Source organism: Lachancea lanzarotensis, scaffold LALA0S01 (assembly GCF_000938715.1).
Source record: "Lachancea lanzarotensis genome assembly LALA0, scaffold LALA0S01, whole genome shotgun sequence".
Classification (NCBI taxonomy): domain Eukaryota; kingdom Fungi; phylum Ascomycota; class Saccharomycetes; order Saccharomycetales; family Saccharomycetaceae; genus Lachancea; species Lachancea lanzarotensis.
In genome coordinates this window covers 670,256-693,542 of record NW_019212879.1, presented here as the reverse complement: position 1 = coordinate 693,542, position 23,287 = coordinate 670,256, and the positions used below count along the sequence as shown (strand labels likewise).

The window sequence follows — 23,287 nt, the reverse complement described above, 5'->3', positions numbered from 1 at the left end:
CGTCAGTGATCGATGTAATATATGGTTTAGGTATGTAGTTGAACTTGAGGTTAAAAGGTCATCCAGTAATCGCTTTTGTAAAAAAAGGTATGTATTAATGGGATCAAGGGCAAAATTGGGAGGGATTGTGGCCTAATCTAAAGAAACAAAGCCGGATGTGACCCACAGTCAAAATGTAAGGATCGATGCCGGATACTGACCCCGAGAAGCAGGAACATCATTTAATTGGAAAGTTGAAAAACCGAAGAAAAATTTAATTTTACGGCCCAGCAGTAGAAACATCAAAATATTGCAGAATATAGATGATCGTGAACTAGACACAACCTTATCCTTACAGTTAATCGTTAGGACGAACTGTTAGCTTCATCAATTGAACTGGGCATTTTTGTCACTTTACCAGAGTCTGTCGCTGACGCAGATCACGTGACAAAAATCTTACATCACAGAAATCTAAACATGCGTGTGGAAGAATAGCAACGATATTAAAAACCAATGTGTAATACTAGCAAAATCTCACACTAACGCTCTTCAAAACAGGATCTCTTATTTGATGGTTGAAACACTTTCGTTTTTTTTTTTGAAAGTCACATCGAACGAACGAATTGTCACCCGAAGCCAAAATCGTCAGGTACGCAATTCACATACAGAAACGGACCCCCCGATTCACTTGTCTCTACACATCTTGCACAGTATAAAACTCTATCATCACCAGCTTGAGAACTATACTCTTCCCTGACTGAGTCTCAAATGTCACCATGAACGAAAACTGTTATATTAACACTGACTCTGGTAAAGTTAATTACAGTCTTTAATCTACCATCAATTGTTCATTTCAATGGCATCTCGATTGACTCAAAAACCGTTCGAGGATTGACCAAGAGTTGTCCAAAACCTGTTACCATTTGCGATTTTTAAAATCCTACAAAATCCCAGTTTTTACGTGCAAATTCGCATTTTTACAGTACTTGGTAAGATCATTTCTAGTTTGAAGAGCCAACTGCGAATCCGAATACCCTACAATGGACTCTAGAACAGTGGGAATCTTAGGCGGTGGCCAACTAGGCCGTATGATTGTCGAAGCAGCTAACAGGCTTAATGTTAAAACGGTGATTCTGGACGCTCCCAACTCTCCTGCGAAACAAATTAACGCATTAACAGAGCATGTTGATGGCTCGTTTGCCAACCCAGCAGACATTGAAAAGATAGCAGCCAAGTGCGATGTATTAACGGTAGAAATCGAACATGTAGATGTTCCCACTTTGCAAAAAGTTCAAAAAACGTATCCCAAGCTTGAAATTTACCCATCCCCAGAAACTATCCAGCTCATTCAAGACAAATATCTACAAAAAGAGCATTTGATCAAGAATGACATCGCCGTTGCAGAAAGTGTGGCTATTGAAGAAGCTTCTGAGCAAGCCTTGGCGGATGTTGGTTCCAAATTTGGGTACCCTTATATGCTTAAGTCCAGGACTTTAGCCTACGACGGCCGTGGCAACTTCGTGGTCAAATCCAAGGAATCTATTCCGGAGGCCTTAATTGCGCTTCAGAACCGACCCTTGTATGCTGAGAAGTGGGCTCCTTTCACCAAAGAACTGGCGGTGATGATCGTCCGTTCCATCAACGGCAAAGTTTACTCATACCCAGTCGTGGAAACAATCCATCAGGATAACATATGCCACTTGTGTTTTGCACCAGCTCGAATTCCAGACTCCGTTCAGTTGAAGGCGAAACTATTGGCCGGGAATGCTATCAAGTCCTTCCCTGGCTGTGGGATTTTTGGCGTTGAAATGTTCTATCTCGAGAACGGCCAACTGATGATCAATGAAATTGCACCCAGACCACATAACTCTGGCCACTTCACTATAGATGCATGTGTAACCTCCCAATTTGAGGCACATGTCAGAGCTATTTTGGGGCTACCGCTCCCAGCAAATTTTGCCTCTTTATCCACCTCGAATACTAATGCCATCATGTTGAATGTCCTAGGTGACAAGGTCAAAGATAAAGAGTTGGAAACCTGTGAGCGTGCCCTGCAAACCCCTGGCGCGTCCGTCTATCTGTATGGCAAAGAATCAAGACCTCAAAGAAAAATGGGCCACATAAACATTGTAAGTTCCTCAATGCAGCAATGTGAAAGAAAGCTGCGCTACATCACTGGTGAAAGTGATGAAGGATCTGGCGCTAGAGCTGTGGAAGACCTTGAATCGAATATTTCAGGTTTATCCAAGAGACCGGAAGTGGGTGTCATTATGGGATCAGATTCTGATCTACCAGTAATGAGTGCCGCTTGTAAAATCTTGGCTCAGTTTAACGTTCCTTACGAGGTCACCATAGTTTCGGCTCACAGAACTCCCCACAGAATGAGCAAATACGCGGTAGAAGCTTCTAAGCGTGGCTTGAAAGCTATCATCGCAGGTGCTGGTGGTGCCGCACATCTCCCTGGTATGGTTGCTGCCATGACCCCTCTGCCGGTGATTGGTGTCCCAGTCAAAGGTTCTACTCTTGACGGTGTTGACTCTTTGCATTCCATCGTACAAATGCCAAGAGGAATTCCTGTTGCAACTGTTGCGATCAACAATAGTACAAATGCAGCACTTTTGGCAATCAGAATTCTAGGTGCTTTTACGCCTGCATACCACGAAAAGATGCAAGAGTTTTTGGTAAAGCAAGAGGAGGAGGTTTTGATTAAGGCAGAAAAGATCGAAACCATTGGCTACGAACGCTACCTGGATGGCAAATAAGGCTCTTGCAGCAAATCAAATAGACATGCACAGGCAACGGAGGTAGAATTTTAGGCGTACGAAATCAGCTTGTTCAGCTACACGCGCTTCGGAGCTTGAGGATCAAAAGGGGTCGTTTTCACTCATAAAAACAATTATACTCAGACTTTCTTTATCCCGAACTGTTTCTAGCTACAATGGAAGGAACAAATTCCTGTATCGTGGATTATCCACGGTTTCTTTGGACTCTAAAAAGTGCATGGGATTGATAAAGATCGTACAAGTTTTGGTGATAATGCAGTTACGTATTCCTGTGTCGTTTTCGCTAAAAAAGTGAGAATAGATCCAAACAAATGGTTTCTTTGTAAGTGGGCAAGTACAGTGAAAATTCGCGGGGCAGATCTTTTCACTTCTCATGGTATTGTTGATCTCCCGCTTGAATACTTTTTTCTGAAGATTTTTACATAGTGTCATTGGCTAACATCGACTAACACAAACTGTCCCGGTGGTTACAATAGAGGAGCTGGGGCTTACGTAGTAGCGGCAAATAGTCCTTCGATACTTTGGTACCGCAAGGGCGCAAGAAAATAATAAATTCATGGGAAAGTAGCGTTCTTGTGTCAATTATATGTGGCCGACTGTATAGCATCTTTTCGCGTAGCGTAAATCGGTTCGAGTTGAATGAGAGTCCAAGAGTGTACCGAAATATACTGTTATAAGTTTACTTGCTGTCAGAGCAACTGGATTGAAGATCAACTGACTGATGATGGATGCTCAAGTGGGGTGTTAAAATGTACAGAACGTATGTTGGAAAGTTCGATTAAAATGATGTGTCATTAAGCGAATGCTTACCGTCCTCCTGACTAAGACACTATTAAATGCAGTTGTCTCATTCAGTATAAAGACTACGATACAACACGAGCTTTGCGATAGTTACTATGAACCTTACCAGTTGGATGCCTGGACATAGAATTCTTGTTCCACCAAAAAGCGGCTTCTGCTTCAGCACTCTTGAGCGGCACAATCATAAACGAGTTAAAGCCTCGTAGAATACCCTAACCAAGCTTCTTGGTCTCAACTAGTTAACAATAATACCGGTGTCTCCAAAAAGTCGAGCACTTTGAAATAAAAAGCAGACAAAAAGCTAACGTTGGAAGGCTTGTTGAATTTTAGGTTTGTGAATATGCTTTTCTATTAATCAAAGCAGATCTTCCACTGGAAGCTGTCGGAGACCTACGCATCAATCGTTTTGCATGGTCATCTCCTGACTTCTGCAGTAGGTCATCACAGTGCCATACGTACTCTTTACGATGGTGGAAATTAGGTATGAGGACCAAGTAAGTCTTCAGAAATGCCAAGCGTTGTCGGAGCAGATATTAGTCTTGACAGGTGAATCAAACGAAGAATGCTTTTGACAGGGTCTATTGATTTGAAAGGCTAGCCCGAAAAGAGATTTAAGATGAAGAGAGCACTGTCTGTGCCCATTTGCTCATGGCCTCGAATCTTGAATTTGAAGTGTTGTTGCACTCAAGGAAAGCTGCATCAAATTGAAGGTATTCCAGGCATAACTTGAAATCGGCCCACATGTGGGAGGAATCGCATAAGCTACCAAGCAGAGAATAAAGATTCCCCTTGCCTTGAAATTCACCAGCTTCAATACCGAAGCGCAAGGAGTTCATATTTTTATTTTTGAAAGAGCCCGTACTTGAGAGGTAATCGGGGTGAAGAGGTAGTTCCTTACTCGCATATAATACTGACGGTCGTTGACAGTGAATTGTGAGCGAGGAAACTTTACTGAAGCAAAGTAAAAGACCTTGAAACGGAATAATTTGACGCACAATTTTACGCAATAAGAGAGGATAATGTCGCCAGGTTTCCTTCATTTGAAAAGACGCAACGCTCGAATTTGGATATCCGCGACTAAATTCCGGCTCACGTTTTGTGCTGTGTTGCTGGCTGGTGATTTGTTGGACATTGACTTTCCGTGTAGGATCAGAAGAGTTAGGGCAATGCTCATCCGCACCACCGTGCCCGGTTGAATTCGAATTGCTCAAGTTTGAGACTTGCGAGTTGGAGCATAGATCCGTCATCGGAGACCCATTCGCTATTCTCAGCAAAATAGTGCAGTCCTGAATTACAAGGAATAGATCAATTAGACTTGAGAGGGGAATTTTCAGCCTGCTCAGGAAGTTTCCATCCACCATTTCTCGACACTCGGTGAGAAATGTCTCAAAAAATGCGTCCGTGTTTATATCACTTGTACAACATTGTGGAAGCACTGGCAAGCTAGCTGATATTCGCTTGATATGAGAAGCAGATATTACGAGTTTGGCCTCGAGTGTCGTAAAATTTAACACGCCGCTGCCTTCAGGGTGACTGAGTAATGCTGAATTTACTGCAGCCTCTAAGCTAGACACGCCCATGCTTATACTTTCAATGTTGTTATGCGAAACGAACTGTTCGCTCAAGCTAACTGCAGCATATAGGTGTGCCATCGGACTGGAGCCCTCAACACCTTCGTCTATCACCTTCAGATACTCGGCATCTTCAAGTGCAAGCACTTCGTTAGCTGCATTTGCAAGCTTTGGGAAAGGAAGAGATTCAATTCGTAGAAGCTTGCCTACTGCTGGATCTTCTGCTCCCGACCATGTCATATCGGAGCAGAATCCGATGTCATCATAATAAAGCCGTCCAGTTTGCACCATGAGATACAGCTTCCATAAGTTCACCAATAAAATCCTCTTTTGCCTCCGAACCTTGAACGGAGCTATTTGCGTCAATTCTCGCAGATCTCTGCCCACAAACCCATAGGCACTGGTCGAGAAATAAACTATTTTGATAGCTTTGTTGAGGTACTCTTCAGCAAGATCTCGTTTATCAGCAAACTTAATCGAATAGAAGGCCATCAACAACAATGTTTGAATTGAAGGCAGAAGATCTAGATCATGCCAATGCAATGTGACTTTCTCGCGATAGCGACTTATCCTCATGGGCCTATTTTCTTGCATATATGGGGAGGCGCACAAGAAGAGAACATGGGTTAAAGCGGCGTTGTTACTGGGGCTAAATTCCTCAATAAACTGATTTTTGGGTGGGAGTATTGGAATCTGAGGATGGGTGGCATCGTAAAACAAATTTATTAGATTTATGCATTCATTCCACGGTGGAAAGCCGTATTGTTGCAAGAATTCATTTGTAAATCGAGGTTCAAATACCGTATCGTGGGTTTTCAAGATTGAGCTGGATGTGGCCCGGCCAGTACCCTCAGAAGGAATTTGATGCTGCGGTGATGTTAAAGGGGCGAGTATACTCTCTAGAGAAAGCTGAACATTCTCTGAGTTTACTGCTGATGCATAAGTAGGTAAAAGATTGTTGCTTGACGACGGAGACGTGGAGCCAAGGTCATTCGTGGAAACAATGCAACGAGATTTTGAATTGCTGCGTGAGTGTTCACTGCCCTCGAAACCTGATGAAAGATTTTCATTCTGCCGCATCTCATGCGACTTGCTCATGACAGAATTATCGTTTGGTTCGTGATTGTTGTCTAGCTGGCAGATGTTTAAAAGAGAACGAAAGGGTACGAGGGGCGAAAAGGATTGATTTAATGATGGTGAAGATGGGCATCCGACGTGGGACGGTAGGGTGCGGGTGTCGAGTCCTAAATACGGTGGGCCCGAAAGAAAGCGCGGCGAAATCCCATAGTGTGGCGGGAATGCATGCGCGTTGATAGGTGTAGACCGGTGAGAAGAAATGAGTCGGCTGCTGTACTCAGACAGTGGAGGTGGTTGAGAAGAAGGAAGTGGAGGCAATAGTCCTGCGCTTAGCAGAAGGCTCTGCGAGTCATTTGTCGCAATAAGCTTTCGTGGCTGTCGACGGCCACCCCTCTGACTTTCGACGAAAACGCATTCTATTCCTGCAATGGCGCAGTTGGTGCATACTTCCTTCTCGTTACGTCCAAGTTCCGTATTGGATCTAGGTATCGAGCCTTCCCCGTCGCATTTTATTTTTTTGGCTCGACACGCTAGACATGCTCTTCTGGCAACCTTCCGCTTTTTATCTGAAGGGGATCGACCAGAACAAGACATTGAATATTTAGCTCTGATTGCCGTTGACCCTTATTGGCTGATTGGCAATTCTTATGCAAAGCGTGAATTTTAATGTGTACCTTATCCTAGGATGAACTATAATTCTGCGGAGTGATGTGGAGTATCGGCCGGATGTGCTTGCTAGTGTGTCACCCAGAGATCAATAGATTTGCGTGTAAAGAAACTCCGTATGATTCTCGATCTAGACATCGCTGTTACTCGGACGCAGCTTCAAGGAATACTTCTACTTTATTCGCTTTTCGCTGCTTTAACTTCTTTGCATTCGGGAACAGCTCCCAAAAGTTTCGTGATTTCAGTAAGCCTTGAAGAATGTACAGTTTGCCACACTGGAGCTTTGAACTAGCAGATCTGCTGTTCCAGTCCCTAGTTTTTCGAGCCAAGAGCCGATCTCGTTCGAAGTTGAGAGAAAAACTGTCTAAAGTCAGATGAATCGTCAAAGAGGCAGCATTTGATCTTGCCGGTGCAAAGTTGTTGAAATTTCACCACATCTGCTAGAAGTATCTTCGAGTTGTTCCGTCCTGGTAGTTGTGATAGATGCGATGAGAGCACGTGAAGTCCGAACTGAACGGTTCTTCCTGCTCAACGGTTCATCGATGCATGGCCTACAGTCAAAGGGGGAAAGCCCAAGAAATTCGGCTGTTGGCCACTAAGTTGTTGATCATTTGGAAAGCTCTTCTGCCGTGAGGTCGCGTTTGATTCTGAACGGTTTATTTCGCCAATCAATCACAGACCCACACATGGCTTTGATCCATATGGGAAACGCTAGCAGCTCACGCAAAATCCAAAGTTGCCACCAATCCCATAACCTTCGGGGAGCTTTAGCATGTTCAAGAAATGCTGGTGTATGTTCCGGTCTTATATTGTCATCAGCATAAATTGTTCGTAGTAGTACCAAGTACTGGAGTCTATCTGTAACGCACCATAAGAAGCTATGGACAGCGAAGATAAGGCCAAAAGGTAGTTCAAGGAGCCAAGCAAACCCCCACGCTCCCATAGCTCCAATGAAAAAACATTCTGTAGTAGGTTCTAGCAACGTGGCAGCCAAAACCATGTATTTGCGTACACGCAACCACCGCACTCGGCGGTCGATATAGTTGCGGAGCCCTTGGTCTCGTATTCCGAATTGTAGCGGTTGAACAACAACGTCGGTTGTCATACCTGTACGTCCTTCAAGCATATCCCACAAGGCCGTTCCAATCATGTTGTCCTCGCCGATATACGTGCTAAAGAACTCAATGCCATGGTGGTGAAATTGTTCATTGGCAGCAACGTCTTTGGCTATTATATCCCTTGACTCTTGATCGACGGCATATACTGTGAAAGGTTTTCGGGTATCGATGCTGGATTTGCCCTTGCATTTTGCAGCAATGGTACGGGCCTCCCGTTGAATCTCCGGATCTTTAAACAGCGCTGAAAATTTGATAGCCTCGCCAATAGATTCTATGGCGGCGTCCAAATCAGAGCAGCGATACAAGTTACTTTTACCGTTCACGCATGGCGCTATGCTGATTTTATTGAACCCCACGTAAAATTTTGCGTGAGAGCTGAACATGAACATCTCGTCTAAACGTGCGCTCAGAGGCACCGATCGAGTGTTGGGACTGATACTCAACGCCAGCGGCACATGATGTGTCAGTACTACTGGTCGGGATGTGGTTTTGATGCCGTTGTCGAGAGAATTGACTAAGCTCGCAACACTACGGCTCAAGGCACCGGGTGGACACCACACGTTTGCATCCAAAACCCATATGATATCATTTTGCGCATAACGGTAGCCCTTTGAAAGGTTATTGACCTTAGGATTGGGTCCGTAGTAGTCCTCATAACCATTTTTCCCAACTAAAAGCTTCAAATTGTGCAGTGGATACCTCGCGATGAGCTGTTGAATGGTGGGTAAACATGCATCGGTGCTGCTTTCAACACAGAAAAGAACCTCGAATTTGTCTCTGGGGTATTCCTGCAGTATACAGCTTTCGAGGCATGCTACCATTTCCGTCTCAACGCCCTTACAGGGCCGAATGATACTAACGGCTTCCTGCGTGTCTTGAGAACTGGGCGCCAATTGTTTTTTGCCACGAAACTTGCGCATAATCTCTATCCAGCCCGAATATCCAAGCGCCAGAACTGTGAGATACCACACTATACACACTACAGCGCTGACTGCTCGAAAGACAGAAGATTCATTCGAGATCTGAAGCTGTCCTCCGGTGCTGGAGTCATATGTCCTCATTGACCCTCTAGTTTCCAATGTCGTGTCAAGCATAACCATTTCTATAGAAGCTCTATCATATGCCGCCACACTAGATATTGGCTCGACGATGTTTGACACTACTGAAATTTTCAGCACCACTTATGCTTACTTATGCTTGAAAGTAAAATCGTTGAGACTGATTCCTACGATTTTTCAAAAAAACTGTAACTGAACTATTAACTTGTCGAGTCCAAAAAGACAGCAATTCTTGTAAAAAAATGTCTCTGCGTCTTTTTTCCTGCTCTTTGCTTCGAGGCACCTATTCTTTGTATTGTAACCGGAACCGTGTTTCCGCGTGCAATTGAAGGCAAGGGATCGTTTTTGAGTACGGACGCAAGAGAAGGCTATCCAAAGTAAACAGAAAGTAGGATCAATGACCGCAAGTAGTGGTAGGTTTAGTAATGGCCACTCGAACTTTGGATTGACATCTCATCTGGAAGTTCTCTGCATTTTGGAATGAGAACTAGAATTAGAAAATCAATTTAACAAATAGCGTCTTCTAGTCATTCGTCTAGTCGTACGGCGCCCACCGGTTGTTTATCTAGTCATAAGCAACAAGATTATTAAGGATTCAACTACAGCCACTCAGTCCTAGCTATTTGAGGGTGATGTATCCTGAAGGAGTTGACGCAGAAGCTTGGAACTTCTAATGGGCCATAGCCACCTTCGAATCATCCTAAGGTGCACGCAATAAAAGCAGACTGCTAATATGCAAAATTCCTAAGCGGATGATATTCAAGTAAAATATTGGATCGCGGAAATCAATCACACATATAATCACTCTTCCGATGAGCTTTCTTGAAGCTTCAGTTGAACTTAAAGAAGTTACCTGAGCTTGTCACGTGATATAATTTCATATGATGATGTAGGGTGCCGTTACATGATCAACGGGTGTATAAAAGTATCTCCCAACTACTTTCATCTCATTGCCAAGTCCTACGTTCGTTGAATATTAGGACCATCATTAGCTTCGTTTACCTAGAGTCCAAAATTTAGCTATACATCACCAGTTTGGAATACAAATTCTTTACTTTTGAGGTCTTTTGTTCATCACGTAACGCTAAGAAACGCTCTCATCTCAACCATTTCATCCAATGGCCAAAAGACTCAGTGGTTTGCAGCGAGATGTACTTCAAATGTACAGACTCTGTGTGAGAGAGGCACACAAAAAACCGTTGGCCAGCAGGCCTAACTTCTTAAGATACATCAGAACAGAGTTTGTCAAGTATCGAGATATTCCACGGAAAGACTTTAGCACGATAGAACACCTGCTCAGAGTAGGGCATCGCAGGCTCGAAACGTTCGCATCTCCTGAGGTCAAAGATATTCATTGAAGTGGCAATCATAGTTTGCTAATGCATGTCCAAATTCTGTATATACTTTACTAACAAAAACCACAGCTGTTCATACTGTCTCTATACTCAATGTCATTAAAAAAGCGAGCGTTGGTTGGCCAAAACAAATGCTACCAGATAGTTGCGCTCTCTCATATCGGAGATATCTTTCTCACCACTATAGTCGCGGATCAGACCCGGGGTAAACACCAAGGACAAGTTATGTAAATTCATTAGGTTCTCGTCGCTATAGCGAGAAACCTTTTCGATATGCTCGGTCAAAAATTTCAGAAGCGTGTAATGCTCCTGTGGCAGTAGGGCAAGAATTGCTTTGAGCTGTGTCGTTGTGTCCTTCAGCAAGTCCTGATAATTGTCACCACTAGACGACTTGAGCGGTAGTTTGGCAACCAGATTGTTGTCACGGACTAGCGCCATTAGTGGCTCATAAACTTGAAACGAAAAAACTGGATTTGGCAATTTGCGCAAGTATCTTTTCAAAACACCACTAACAGCGTGTATATCCTGATGTAAGTCCGCTTGCAAAGTTTTCGAAAGGCCTTCTTTTGGGTTGCTCTGTGCAAAATCGGCTTCGATCTGTTCAATTAGAACTTGGCTGCCCGATTTTCGGTAAAGTCCATCGCTTTTCAAGTAATCTTCACTCGATTCGATGTGCTTGATACATGTATCAACTATCATCGGAATGTCGTGTTTTTCATAAGCGCAGCGAGCAATCAATGTCGATCCATACAGGAGATCCCCGTCCTTAGTCGGTGGCGACGAAATCGAACTCCTCTGTCTGTTTTGTACTGGCATGAACTTGACGTCGTTGAATTCGCTGGGATTCTGGAGTACTGGTGGTGATATATCCAATTTGTTTGACATGTTGGCATAATTTCCGTTCGGTTTGTTGCCAGAGAAAATTTTCCAAAACCTTGGCTTCCCAGTAGTTGCAACAGTTGCAGTTGCAGCGTGTTTTTCCGGTATATCATCTGAAGTCTCGCGCTCATAGGAATCAACAGGCTCGAGAGAAGTGTTTTTTATGCCCTTTTCTGCCTTGAGAGAACTAATCTCCTCTTGTAAATTCGACTTGGTTGTTTTCAAGGAATCAACATCATTCACAAGTTGACTTTTTGTAGATTCAAGTTGATTAATTTCAAGCTTTAGGCGACGCAGAGTGAGTTCCATTTGCCAGACATCTTTTTTCAAAAATTGATCATTGGTGGGAGTGTCTCCGCATTCTTCATCTTCTTCCTCGATCTGCCTAGTACCAAGAGATGGATTTCTATGATGCGATGAAGCACTTTTAGAAAAAGAGGCTTGCGTGTCCAAAGGTGGTGTGCGAAAGACCGAGACAGCCCCATTTGTGTTGCTATTCGATCTTTTATGCTGCGTCGTTTCAATACCGTGAGAGTACACCGTGCTGTCGCTTGGATGTTTTGTTCTCACCCGCTCTTTGGCGGGAGAGGAATCTGTAGTAGGTTTCGCTGCGACTCCCCACCCAGAATGCGTGTCATGCTCACCACCTTCATTTAGAGTGGTTTCTTTGGTCTTGGGTCTTAAATTCATCATAATGCTTTTAGACCTCAAAGAGAGTGACCTGCCAAGCTTTCTGGCACTTCCTCCTGAAGTCTTACGTTGATGGCCCAAAATGGATGGAGATCGAGATTCCTGGGAACTTGCCGTCTCGGGCCTGCTGTCTTGAGATGCCACTTTATCATACGAAAGACCGATAACCTCGTCGTCGGTATAACTAAATTGCGAATCTGGGTCCTTAATGATTCCCAATCCTGACCTCGGAGACGTTTCTAAGGAATCTACCCGAGCCGGCGAGTTTAATGCATTGACAACATCCTCGTCATCCAAAACTAGACCCTGTCGGTGAGCGATCGGAGACCTGCCGTTGTATTCTTCCTTGGAGTTACGCAAAGGCGTCCGATTCAGGAGAACTTTCTTCTGTTCTTTGGGTATATCTAGCAAACTCTGTTCCTCTTGTCCTTGATTATCATTCTCTGTGTACCCATCGTTCTCTAAAGTATGTTGCAACATGTCATCAATTGAAAGTTGGCTTCTGTGGGTTTTTTTAGGTGTTCTTACCGCAACTGCCTGTTCTGCCTCTTGTATACTATTGCTGCCATCTTCTGTCTTGGTATGCTCCTGCTTGATGGAATCTTCCTCCGCAGTACTACCATAACCTCCATCCAGGAGAAATTGGGCTACCACGCTCTCAGAGTTGCTGCGAATGGTGCTGTTGTTGGTAGTGAAATCTGATGCATTAGGCTTTTCGCCCATTGGAGGAGCTTCTCCGGTCGCCGATGTAACAGCAGAGAAATCTAATGGTGCGGCCAGAGACGAAGTACTCGACATGGGAGGACGATTGTCCTTTGGAGATGAATCGATTGATGTGGCCTCTTTGGGAAATGAGGGATTCTGTAATGCTGCACTTTTAATAGGTGACATGGGTCTCTGGTTGGAACGCGCTGGTATAACAAAGTCAGGTTCCGATGGGGTTGATTCTTCTGGGTTCGAACTCAAATCGGCGTTGTTGCCGCCAGGTGGTATTAGCGGAAGCTGTTTCTTATGCCGTCGTTTGCGTTCCTCATAGTTTTTTCGTTTTTCGAGTAGCCTTTCGTGACAGGCTATACAAAACAGCCCGCGTTTTGTCTTGGCGTACCGCAGGTCGTCTATTTTAGCGTCACATTTGCAGCATTTAAAACAATCCGAACAGTACGCTTCATTTGATGAGGCCAAAATGATTGCCAGATCGTCAATTTTTTTCCCGCAACTTCTGCAAGAATCGGAGCATGCATAACAGATCAAAGCGCCGGTGCCCAAAACGAGAAAGTTTGAGTCGCAACTCAAAGGCTTATCACATTTATAGCACGAGAAACAGTGGGTATGCCATCTATCACCGCCCAATTCATATGCATGGCCCATAACCAGTGGGTCCTTGCATCTCACGCAGCTGGGGGCCTCTGCAACGGGATTGACCATTGGCTTATTGTGCTTTCAAAAAACCCTTGAAGCGACAATTTGAGCGAGAAGTTCGTTAGAGATTTGCAAAACTTTGAGCCCACACGAAGTAGTACTCTTATAACCGTGGTGTTGGGAAGTTGAAACGGTTTTTCTACAGGAATCTCACCAGGAATGCGATCGATATCAGAAATCCGCGATTCCAAGTTTTATGTACAAGAATTATCAATTTAATATGCGAAATCTCGATCAACGAGCTCGAAAAGGCAAACTACTGACACTGAACATAAAAAGAGAATGGAAGCCAAAACTGAACACTTGAGATATCAAAACTGTTGATGAATTTGTGCTTTCAGTATGATTATTTTTTGGAGTTTTTTCAGTTTCCGATGGGCGTGCAAAAAATTCGAAGAATAAGCCAAAATTAGATCAGCGGTATTCCTTTCGATAAACAAGATATTTCAGCTTCCCGTTATGTCAACACGATATGAGGTGTTTAATCTGAAACTTTTGAGCTCTTAGAAGGCTTTTTAGCTTGGTTTCACTGAATTGTCGCTCTATTTGAGAAGACTAACTCAAAGTGGGTTTCCGAAAACTTCAAAGGGCAAACTTTATTCCTCTGAAGTAACAAAATCCATACAATCCAGAAATACTAAAAAAGTTTACGGAATTATCATGAATGGCTTTGAAAATGCTTTGCATCACAATATTTTTTTGACCTCTACCGACTGAACTCAATTGTGCCGTCTTCAAGTTTGTATCGCAATATCCGAAGAGGACAGTTTTTCACAAATCTGAGACGTACATGCGCTAACATGCGATTTTTGAATACCCTGCTGGCAGCCGAGAAGCGTCAATCTGCTATCTGTATTGCCGTAACTCTCTTTCCCGTCGGTTCTCACGTGGAAAACTCGACATCAATTACTGTTGATAATTCTTAACTACTTAGTTAACTACAATAGATGAGAAACCCATCATTGCAGAGAGAGAAAGACGTCCAAAAATCACAGAAATAGTAGGTTTAAAAGATCTCAGGAAGTTTGAAAACTTACAGAACCACCCCCCAAAGCTGAGAGTCGCCTCTTTTAATTTTTTCTGCCCTCGAAATGTCTGCCAACGAGTCCAAAACTACTGCGTCTGCCCAGTTTCTTTCCAACATCATCGGCCAGTCAGTCGTTGTGAAGGTACACAACGGTATGCTCTACAAAGGGGTTCTGGAGTCAATCGATGGGTTTATGAACATTGCTTTGAACAAGGCCACAGAACACTACGAAAGTGATGAAAACGGACTATTACATAGATACGACGGTGACGTCTTCGTCAGAGGAACCCAAGTCTTGTACATTAGTGAAGCATAATAAAAGAAAAATAGCGGTATGTGATAATGAACTTTTCAGATCGAGAGACATCAAAAAACGCGCCTCTCAACAAGTATCGTTGGTAATCTTTTGTGTCTTAACTTTAGAATATTCATGTAGTTCCCCACTATGGGGACTAGTTTGTATATAGGTGCATGTTTTTTGAAAAAAATAGTGGGAACGGATTCCGGATTCTCAGTGCTCAGCACCACCCTTGTGGTGTCTCAAATGGAAGTAGTATTCCATGGAGTACCCCAAACCCAAGATGGCGATCGCGAGATGCAACAATGGCTTACCACTTGCGTTGTCACCATCAAAGTATTTAGCCTTGTATTTGCCGATTGGGCCCGATGGCTTGAAAGCAGGAGCAGCACCTTGTGGTAGAGACTTGTAGAATTGCACAACCTGCGAAATACGCTGAGCGTTAGGAGCAGAGCCCAAGTTCTGAGAAATGTTAGTAAAATTGATCAATTTGAGAAAAGAGACCCTTTTTCGGGGCAGCGAGAACGAGAGAAGAAGAGGCGGCTCCGAATTCCGTCCTTTTCAAATTTAGTACTTTCCTCACAATAAAGCTCTCGAATTCGTCACTTTCCTCGCGCCCCATAGTTTTCTTCAAAGTTCGTCATGAATAAACCATCGAAATCAAACATACTTTCGCAGAAACAATCTTTGGAGGGATCAAAGTAGAAAGGGAGCGTTTAGCAAGCATGGTATCTGCTGTCTGGCTGGTGTCGTGGACTTGTAAACGAGCTTTGTTCAACTTTCTTTGAACCCAGTGCTCCTTTAACATGTTGGTGCAGCTAATCATTTTTGAAAAATTTCAATATCGTTAAACGTGATTTCCAGGACAGGCTTTGATTGGCCTTTATCGAAAGCTTACGGTCCGACGACAGGATAAGATCAGAAAAGCGGGAGATCACATTATGGATTAGGAAGGCGGGTCAGCGTTCGATTTGCCAAGGTTAAGGCTTAGTCGCTTTTTAAGAGATTTCGTTGCGATAAAATTAAATTGTCATAAGGTGTGATTATCTTCCTGCGAGAAGAGTGCTACTTCTGAACCTTGTTCCAATGGGAAATAATAATTTGGCGTAATGGTACCTCTAAAATTATTTGTCAAGATGCTCTGGCAAGAGACTCGAATATAAAAAAAGTCGTCCAGAAACTTCCAAAATTTCCAGATCGTGCAAAATCGCACGTCCACTTAAGATTTAAACCCCATAACATTGACTTCAAGGTTCCTGGCTTACAAAATAAAAGCCGCCATCTGGTCTTTTTCAATCTCAAAACATTCGATCGATTATAATTAATTCATTGAAAAACGTCTCATCCTGTCATCTATACTTTCAAGCCGAACAATCAACCACTTAGTACTCTCGTTGGAACCGCCGTGATTTTTTCTATCGTTTGGACAAGCTTGCGAAAGTTTTTAGCTTACTTTCACCCTATTCTGAGCCACTATTACCTTTTGATTCGTTGCCCACATCAAATAATGAGTCACTGTGATATATATTAGTCTAAAAAAATGTCAACGATGCGCTCTTCTTCCTAACTTGAAAGAGAGCTTCTAAAGGGTGCCGTTCAGTATCGCTACCACTTAGCTTTCTCTTGACTCTCTATCAGCTATGGTGCAAGTTCAAGTCCAGCCTGACTTAGAAGGCTTGAAGTCCTATGTTCAAGAAAATGATGAGTCCGTGAACATGTATCCGGTTTTCTGCTATCTTCCAGCAATGGATCTAACACCCCACATGGCATATTTGAAGCTTGCCCAGATCAGTGAGCCCAACAGGAAAAAGTCTTTTCTTTTGGAGAGTGCCACTTCTGATAACACTTTAGGAAGGTACTCATTTTTGGGAACAGGTCCTCGCAAGACTGTAAAGACTGGACCAACTGAAAATTCAGAGGTCGATCCACTTCTTGAACTTGAAAAGGAACTCAGCAGTTACAAATTGGCGGAAAATGTCCCAGGTTTGCCAAAACTAAGTGGTGGAGCTATTGGGTACGTGTCATACGACTGTGTCAAATATTTTGAACCCAAGACCAAACGTCCTCTCAAAGACGTTCTGGGTCTACCTGAATCCTGTCTGATGTTCTTCGACACTATTATTGCGTTTGACCATGTTTACCAGAGGTTTCAGATCATTCATAACATCAATCTGCAATCAGTCGACTCATTGGAGAAAGGCTACCAAGAAGCCGAGAAAATCATTAAAGATGTCGTGACTGTTTTGGAAGATCCAAACGTTTCTGATAATGTTGTTCAAAGCAAAATCAAGCTGAACCAAGCGTTCACTTCCAATATCGGCGAAGATGGATACAAAAAGCATGTAGCCGAGCTGAAGCGCAACATCAAGCTTGGTAACGTCATCCAAGCTGTTCCATCCCAACGCGTTGCTAGACCCACTTCCTTGCATCCATTCAATATCTACAAGCAGCTCAGAATGGTAAATCCATCGCCGTATCTTTTCTACATCGACCTGTTGGACTTTCAAGTGATTGGGGCCTCACCAGAACTATTGTGCCAAACCGATGCTCAAAATAAGGTTATCACGCATCCAATTGCTGGTACCGTAAAGCGTGGATCCACGCCAGCTGAGGACGATGAACTCGCTGACATGCTCAGAAATTCTATGAAAGACCGGGCTGAGCACGTTATGTTGGTTGATCTCGCTAGAAATGACGCCAATCGTGTGTGTGATCCGCTCACCACCAACGTCGACAAATTGCTAACAGTACAAAGATTTTCTCACGTTCAGCATCTTGTGTCCCAGGTTTCTGGTACTTTACGTAAAGACAAGACCCGATTTGATGCCTTGAGATCAATTTTCCCAGCTGGTACGGTGAGTGGAGCTCCTAAGGTAAAAGCGATGGAGCTGATTAGCGAATTAGAGGGCGAAAAAAGAGGTGTCTACGCTGGTGCTGTCGGTCACTGGTCTTACGACGGGAAATCCATGGATACGTGCATAGCTCTGAGAACCATGGTGTACAAAGATGGCGTGGCCTACTTGCAAGCAGGTGGAGGCATCGTTTTCGATTCTGATGAGCAGGACGAATACGAAGAGACTCTGAACAAAATGATGGCTAACAACAGAACCATTGTGCAAGCAGAAGAATTCTGGGCTACAAAAGTAGGTACCGAGGAATAAAATGCATTTAAGAAAGTTTATAGATTTAAAATGCCACCAAAACAGTACTTCTGAGTTGTCAGCGATCTCAGTTATCTTATGAAGCTCATTACAGATATAATCTTAACGAAATAAAGACTACAGATATCTACTTCGAAACGTCGAAAATCAACCGAATTAAATCCCAATGGCACCTTCAATTACAAGCTGGGCCGCATTGTTCAGTGTCGCCGGTATTTCGTTGGCCACTGGTTACTATTTGGGCCATTTTAACAATGCAACAGTCAAGGCTGCGAACAAGAAAGAACTGGCAAGAGAAACATTGCGTAAGTGCAAGATTCAGGCCGAAAAAGAGTGTGAAGCCTACGACGAGGGTCCCAGCAGTGCTTCAGAAAGTTTCGGGGACGATGAGGACGAAGATGATGATGAAGATGAAATTGAGATCAATTCGCTTTCACTGAATGACATCCCAGGTGAAGTAAGAATGGCTTTGGTGATTCGTCAGGATCTAGACATGAAAAAGGGCAAAATAGCAGCTCAATGTTGTCATGCTGCTCTTGCTTGTTACAGACTTATCGCTACAGACCCAAGTCGTGAATCCTACAACATGGAAATCACCAAAAGATGGCTGTACGGTGGACAGGCTAAAATTACGCTCAAGTGCCCTAATAAAGAAAGTTTGGACGAGCTATTTGCCATGGCCCTGTCATTAGGCGTGAACTCTCATGTAGTACACGATGCTGGCCGGACTCAGATTGCAGCTGGCAGCGCAACTGTTTTGGGATTGGGACCAGCACCAAAAGCTGTGCTGGACCAGATTACAGGCGACTTGAAACTGTATTGAGTTGAACACAGGTCTCTAGTATGCTTTGGATATTTCGTGTAATTATATAAGATCATGATGTCGCTTTTGAACGGCATTCTCGCTTCCCATAAAGCTTGTTGTCATCACAACTTTTGCAGATCGAAAATGTACTTGCTTCCAGGACGGTTGACGCACCGGCAAAGTTGCAGTGGGGTCAGCATATAAGCTCGTTAGACCCACCTTTGTACCACAACAGCATTACAAAGACCTTCGTCTTTCAGGCTACCGTCGAAGTTGTCAATGGCTTTGACTGGGAAAGCATGGTTTAGCGTGAATGTCTTATTAGCACCTGATTCCTTTTTAACATGGTCATATAAAGATCTGACGGTATTATTCGAGTCGCATCTTAGAACTTCTCTTTTGCCAGTGGCGTATCTGATTTGCACACTGGTATCACCTTTAGGTTCTGCTTTTTCCTTCTCCTCAACATTTTCTTCCACTGGCGATTGAGCAGTGAATGGCTCTGGCGACAAAGATTCTCCCAGTACCGGTGATCCTAGCCTATGACCTTTTCCATGGAAACCACCGATCTTGCGCTTTGGAGGCTTGAAACTCTCATCCAATCTCTTTCTGACGTTCACCTCAACTTCTTGGCCAAACTCCACGTTCAGCAGTTTTAAAGGCGCACGACCTTGGTTCAATTCGTTCAAAAAGTAACTGTTGGCAGGGTCGTCGTATCGATACAGCTCTCCTTCGTTGACCTGAAACCCTTCTTTCCAAAACGTAATTTCGCGCGTCACTTTCGATGGTCTTGCCGGCAATGATTCCTCAGGAATATCGCTTGCAACCTCAGTTGGTACCTCAAGAGATGAGCCCAGTCTGAATCCTTTTCCTGTGAAATTAGGCAATTTACGACGTGCTGCTGAAGGGTTTTCCTCCTCGCTCGGGCTAGCTGCTCTTTCACCTCCTCTTCTGGCCTTTTCCAACAGGTCTCTGATTAACGAATCTGAGTCGTTTGGATCAGCCACTTCCAAACCAGATGTTTCACCGCCCGCGAACGTGTTTCTTGGTTCGTCTTCTTCATCTTGAGCGTTTCCTCTCACAAGGTCTGAGAAACTTTTAAATCTAGAAGTGGAGCCTTCGCTTCTCTTTGGAGCTGGAGATGAGTATCTTGGTGGTTCTGCATCCCTAGAAGACCCCGAAAACCCTTGCTCTTGAGAATCGCTCGGATGCTCTGAATGATCATTTTGAGCGGCATAAAAAGCGTCTAAAGCGTCCTGTTTCCGTTATAATTGTTAGTACAACGATTAGCACTCCCTATACTGGTTGAAAGATTCATAACATACTCCCAAATCAGGATTTTGTGCCAAATAAGCCTGGGCAACTTCCAAAGAGGCATTGGACAACGCCATAAATTGCTGAATATTAGCGTCAGACATCTTGATATAAACTTCAAACGCTGCGAAATCAAAAAAAGCTCTCGTTGGAATCTACTTGATCGTTGTTGTTCACGATCTGGTCTGGTTTTAGTCAAGTTCCTTTAATTCTGGCATAAACTTGACGGAATTATATATGATCATTATTCACGAGAGGTCTACGATTCTAAGTGTTTCGATACCAATTCAAGCTCAAGATAACTACTGGACCGAGCTCAAAGGCATCATTATCGATGATTGAATCGGTCTGTTGAAACTACTTCCTTTCTCGTTCTTGTCGTTGTTCTTTTCTATGTTTGTCGTTGTTCTAGTTCACAAGAGCAATAGCGACAACTTTAAGTAAAACGGATGTTGAACACGTTATTATACAAGAGAAATGAACAGCTATTAACATTAAAGCACCGATGTTGAATCCCGATTTATCAACACAGCATGGTGAAATCTCTATGGTTCACCGGCTGTTTCTCAATCAATGAGTATGGCGTTGATATTCGGTAAAAGCCCAATATAAATTTTGTCACGACGGATGGAGGAAAAGTCGCCTAGCTTATTTCTGGGCGTATAGCTCACGGAAGTGCTTGGCAGATTCCACCATGTTGGTCAAAGACAACTTGGTTTCCTCCCATCCTCTAGTCTTTAGACCACAGTCTGGGTTAACCCAGAACTTTTCAGCTGGGTATGACTCCAAAATCTTAGCGATCTTGGCGTTGAACTCCTCGTAAGATGGAACTCTTGGGGAGTGAATGTCGAACAAACCCAGACCAATGTGGTTAGGGTAGTTCAAAAACTCGGAGATGTACTTAGGATCGTCCTTCTTGGAGTACTCGATAGAAACAACGTCAGCGTCTAGAGCCTTGATGTGGTTAGGGTCCAAGTCGGAGTAGCAAAAGTGCGAGTGAATCTGGGTGCTGTTCTGAACACCGCAAGTAGAAATTCTGAAAGACTCGGCAGCCCATTGCAAGTAAGCGGTACGCTCGTCACCGGCTCTCAAAGGCAAACCTTCTCTCAAGGCAGGCTCGTCGACTTGGATGATCTTGACACCAGCGGCTTCAAGGTCGTTGACTTCGTCTCTTAGGGCCAAGGCCAATTGCATGGCCTGGGTTCTTTGATCAACGTCGTCTCTTGGGAAAGACCATCTCAAACAGGTCACTGGACCAGTCAACATACCCTTGACATGCTTGGTGGTGATCGACTGAGCGTAGACAGATTCCTTGACGGACATTGGCTTAGGTCTGGACAAGTCACCAACAATGATAGGTGGTCTGACATATCTGGAACCGTAAGATTGCACCCAACCGTAGACAGTGAAGGTGTAACCATCAATCTGTTCACCGAAGTACTGAACCATATCGTTTCTTTCAGGTTCACCGTGGACCAAGACATCGAGACCGATTTCTTCTTGGAATCTGATAACAGTTTCAATTTCCTTGTTGATGAACTGTTCGTATTCTTCAGGGGTGATGGTACCCTTGACAAACTTATTTCTGTTGACTCTGATGTCTTTAGTTTGAGGGAAAGAACCAATAGTGGTAGTTGGGAACAATGGCAAGTTGAAGACTTTTTGAGCCTCCAATCTTTCTGGGAAAGGAGCAGCACGCTGGGACAATTTGTCGTTGATGGCGCCAACTCTTTCTTGAACAGTCTTGTTGTTGGTTAGACTGGAAGAAGCTCTTTCGGAGATGGACTTGGCGTTGGCCTCTAGTTCGGCAGACACGTCTTCACCAGAAATGTTCTTGGCAATGACAACGATTTCCTTGACCTTTTGAGTGGCGAAAGCGAACCAGTCCTTGATCACTGGGTCAAGCTTCTTTTCACTTTCTAGGTCGACTGGGGTGTGGAGTAGAGAGGAAGAAGTGGCAACAGTAACTCTGTCGGCACCAAGCTTCTCGATGGCCTTCTTGACAAGGGCGGAAGACTTGGCGAAGTCGTTCTTCCAGATGTTTCTACCATCAACAACACCGGCCGACAAAGTTTGCTTGTCGCTTAGAATGGAGATAACGTCGTCCAATTGTTCTGGGTTTCTGACAAAGTCGAAGTGGAAGCTTGAGACTGGCAAGTTCTTGATGGCGGCCAAGTTTGGAACAACGGTACCGAAGTAAGTGGCCAAAGTGATAGCTGGAGAGCCAGATTGAGTACCTAGGAAGTCGTAGGCAGTCTTGAAGGCGCCCTGCGTCTTCTCGTCCAAGTCCAAAACCAAGACTGGTTCGTCCAATTGGACGGAGGTGGCACCGGCCTCACCAAGCTTCTTCAAGATCTCGGCATAGACAGGTAGCAACTTCTCCAACAAGCTCAATGGCTCTAGGTCCAAAGAGTCCTTGTCGGCCTTACCTAGGGTCAAGTAAGAGACAGGACCCAAAAGGACAGGTCTGGTTTCGACACCCAAGGCCTTGGCTTCCAAGTATTCGTCAACTGGCTTCTGGCCGTTCAACTTGAATTGAGTGGAGTGAGAAAAGGTTGGTCTGACGTAGTGGTAGTTAGAGTCAAACCACTTCACCATTTCCAAAGCAGTCACATCGACGGCAGCCTCGGTTTCGGTGGCCTTCTTCTGCAAACCTCTACCCATGGCGAAGAAAGTGTCGATAGGAGCCAAGTTGTACTTGGAGTAACGCTCTGGGATGGCGTTGAACAACAAGGACAAGTCCAAGACTTGGTCGTAGAACGAAAAGTCATTGGAGGCAATCACGTCAACACCGGCATCCTTCTGCAGCTTCCAGTTGTGGGCTCTGATCTCCTTTCCAACCTTGAAAAGCTCTTCGGAGCTGACCTTACCTTGCCAGTAGGCTTCGGTGGTCTTCTTTAGCTCTCTGTTGGCACCAATTCTTGGGAAACCTAGGACGGACGATTGAACCATTGTGTATTGTGTGTGGAATACTTGGTCTGTACTAGATGGAGAAAAAGGTTAACAAAAGTATTCCCAACCACCAGATGTTTTGCAATGTGGTCAATTCCCACTCTTTATATACATATCCTTCGTTCACTGCATTTTGACTCTCCCCTCGCTCACCACGCTCGCGATGGAAAAATTTTTGTAGTGTACGTATCAATTTTAGATGAGCGACGTCTGTTTTGGTAGCTCTACGCTCCAGAACCTATGACCGTAACCACCTTTCCTTCGCTATTTTCACCACTATGGCACGGCCACCGGTCTCTCAGCCTTCCCTAATCTGTAAGAGTCCGCCCATCAG

General features: G+C 44.1%; 11 protein-coding genes across 11 annotated transcripts; 5 read left to right on the top strand and 6 right to left on the bottom strand.

The window, feature by feature from the left end:
• Positions 1 to 1,019: 1,019 nt before the first annotated feature.
• On the top strand, positions 1,020 to 2,741 carry ADE2 (LALA0S01e07206g1_1; the record flags this gene model as incomplete). Its single annotated transcript, XM_022774433.1, has 1 exon — positions 1,020 to 2,741. The coding sequence occupies one exon, from the start codon at positions 1,020 to 1,022 to the stop codon at positions 2,739 to 2,741; it is 1,722 nt and encodes a 573-aa protein (XP_022626530.1).
• A 1,433-nt stretch (positions 2,742 to 4,174) lies between these two features.
• LALA0_S01e07184g (LALA0S01e07184g1_1) lies at positions 4,175 to 6,805 on the bottom strand (the record flags this gene model as incomplete). Its single annotated transcript, XM_022774431.1, has 1 exon — positions 4,175 to 6,805. One exon carries the CDS (start codon positions 6,803 to 6,805, stop codon positions 4,175 to 4,177), a length of 2,631 nt encoding a protein of 876 aa, XP_022626529.1.
• Positions 6,806 to 7,484: 679 nt separating this feature from the next.
• LALA0_S01e07162g (LALA0S01e07162g1_1) lies at positions 7,485 to 9,095 on the bottom strand (the record flags this gene model as incomplete). Its single annotated transcript, XM_022774430.1, has 1 exon — positions 7,485 to 9,095. The coding sequence occupies one exon, from the start codon at positions 9,093 to 9,095 to the stop codon at positions 7,485 to 7,487; it is 1,611 nt and encodes a 536-aa protein (XP_022626528.1).
• A 1,076-nt stretch (positions 9,096 to 10,171) lies between these two features.
• Positions 10,172 to 10,411, top strand: SDH6 (LALA0S01e07140g1_1; the record flags this gene model as incomplete). Its single annotated transcript, XM_022774429.1, has 1 exon — positions 10,172 to 10,411. One exon carries the CDS (start codon positions 10,172 to 10,174, stop codon positions 10,409 to 10,411), a length of 240 nt encoding a protein of 79 aa, XP_022626527.1.
• A 96-nt stretch (positions 10,412 to 10,507) lies between these two features.
• RGA2 (LALA0S01e07118g1_1) lies at positions 10,508 to 13,402 on the bottom strand (the record flags this gene model as incomplete). The annotated part of the gene is made up of 1 exon (XM_022774428.1): positions 10,508 to 13,402. The coding sequence occupies one exon, from the start codon at positions 13,400 to 13,402 to the stop codon at positions 10,508 to 10,510; it is 2,895 nt and encodes a 964-aa protein (XP_022626526.1).
• Positions 13,403 to 14,487: 1,085 nt separating this feature from the next.
• LSM6 (LALA0S01e07096g1_1) lies at positions 14,488 to 14,739 on the top strand (the record flags this gene model as incomplete). The annotated part of the gene is made up of 1 exon (XM_022774427.1): positions 14,488 to 14,739. The coding sequence occupies one exon, from the start codon at positions 14,488 to 14,490 to the stop codon at positions 14,737 to 14,739; it is 252 nt and encodes an 83-aa protein (XP_022626525.1).
• A 195-nt stretch (positions 14,740 to 14,934) lies between these two features.
• On the bottom strand, positions 14,935 to 15,448 carry ATP17 (LALA0S01e07074g1_1; the record flags this gene model as incomplete). The annotated part of the gene is made up of 2 exons (XM_022774426.1): positions 14,935 to 15,183; positions 15,392 to 15,448. 2 exons carry the CDS (start codon positions 15,446 to 15,448, stop codon positions 14,935 to 14,937), a joined length of 306 nt encoding a protein of 101 aa, XP_022626524.1.
• Positions 15,449 to 16,361: 913 nt separating this feature from the next.
• On the top strand, positions 16,362 to 17,882 carry TRP2 (LALA0S01e07052g1_1; the record flags this gene model as incomplete). The annotated part of the gene is made up of 1 exon (XM_022774425.1): positions 16,362 to 17,882. The coding sequence occupies one exon, from the start codon at positions 16,362 to 16,364 to the stop codon at positions 17,880 to 17,882; it is 1,521 nt and encodes a 506-aa protein (XP_022626523.1).
• A 166-nt stretch (positions 17,883 to 18,048) lies between these two features.
• Positions 18,049 to 18,705, top strand: PTH2 (LALA0S01e07030g1_1; the record flags this gene model as incomplete). The annotated part of the gene is made up of 1 exon (XM_022774424.1): positions 18,049 to 18,705. One exon carries the CDS (start codon positions 18,049 to 18,051, stop codon positions 18,703 to 18,705), a length of 657 nt encoding a protein of 218 aa, XP_022626522.1.
• A 191-nt stretch (positions 18,706 to 18,896) lies between these two features.
• SHP1 (LALA0S01e07008g1_1) lies at positions 18,897 to 20,105 on the bottom strand (the record flags this gene model as incomplete). Its single annotated transcript, XM_022774423.1, has 2 exons — positions 18,897 to 19,943; positions 20,013 to 20,105. The coding sequence occupies 2 exons, from the start codon at positions 20,103 to 20,105 to the stop codon at positions 18,897 to 18,899; spliced, it is 1,140 nt and encodes a 379-aa protein (XP_022626521.1).
• A 544-nt stretch (positions 20,106 to 20,649) lies between these two features.
• Positions 20,650 to 22,953, bottom strand: MET6 (LALA0S01e06986g1_1; the record flags this gene model as incomplete). Its single annotated transcript, XM_022774422.1, has 1 exon — positions 20,650 to 22,953. The coding sequence occupies one exon, from the start codon at positions 22,951 to 22,953 to the stop codon at positions 20,650 to 20,652; it is 2,304 nt and encodes a 767-aa protein (XP_022626520.1).
• Between the last annotated feature and the right edge of the window lie 334 nt (positions 22,954 to 23,287).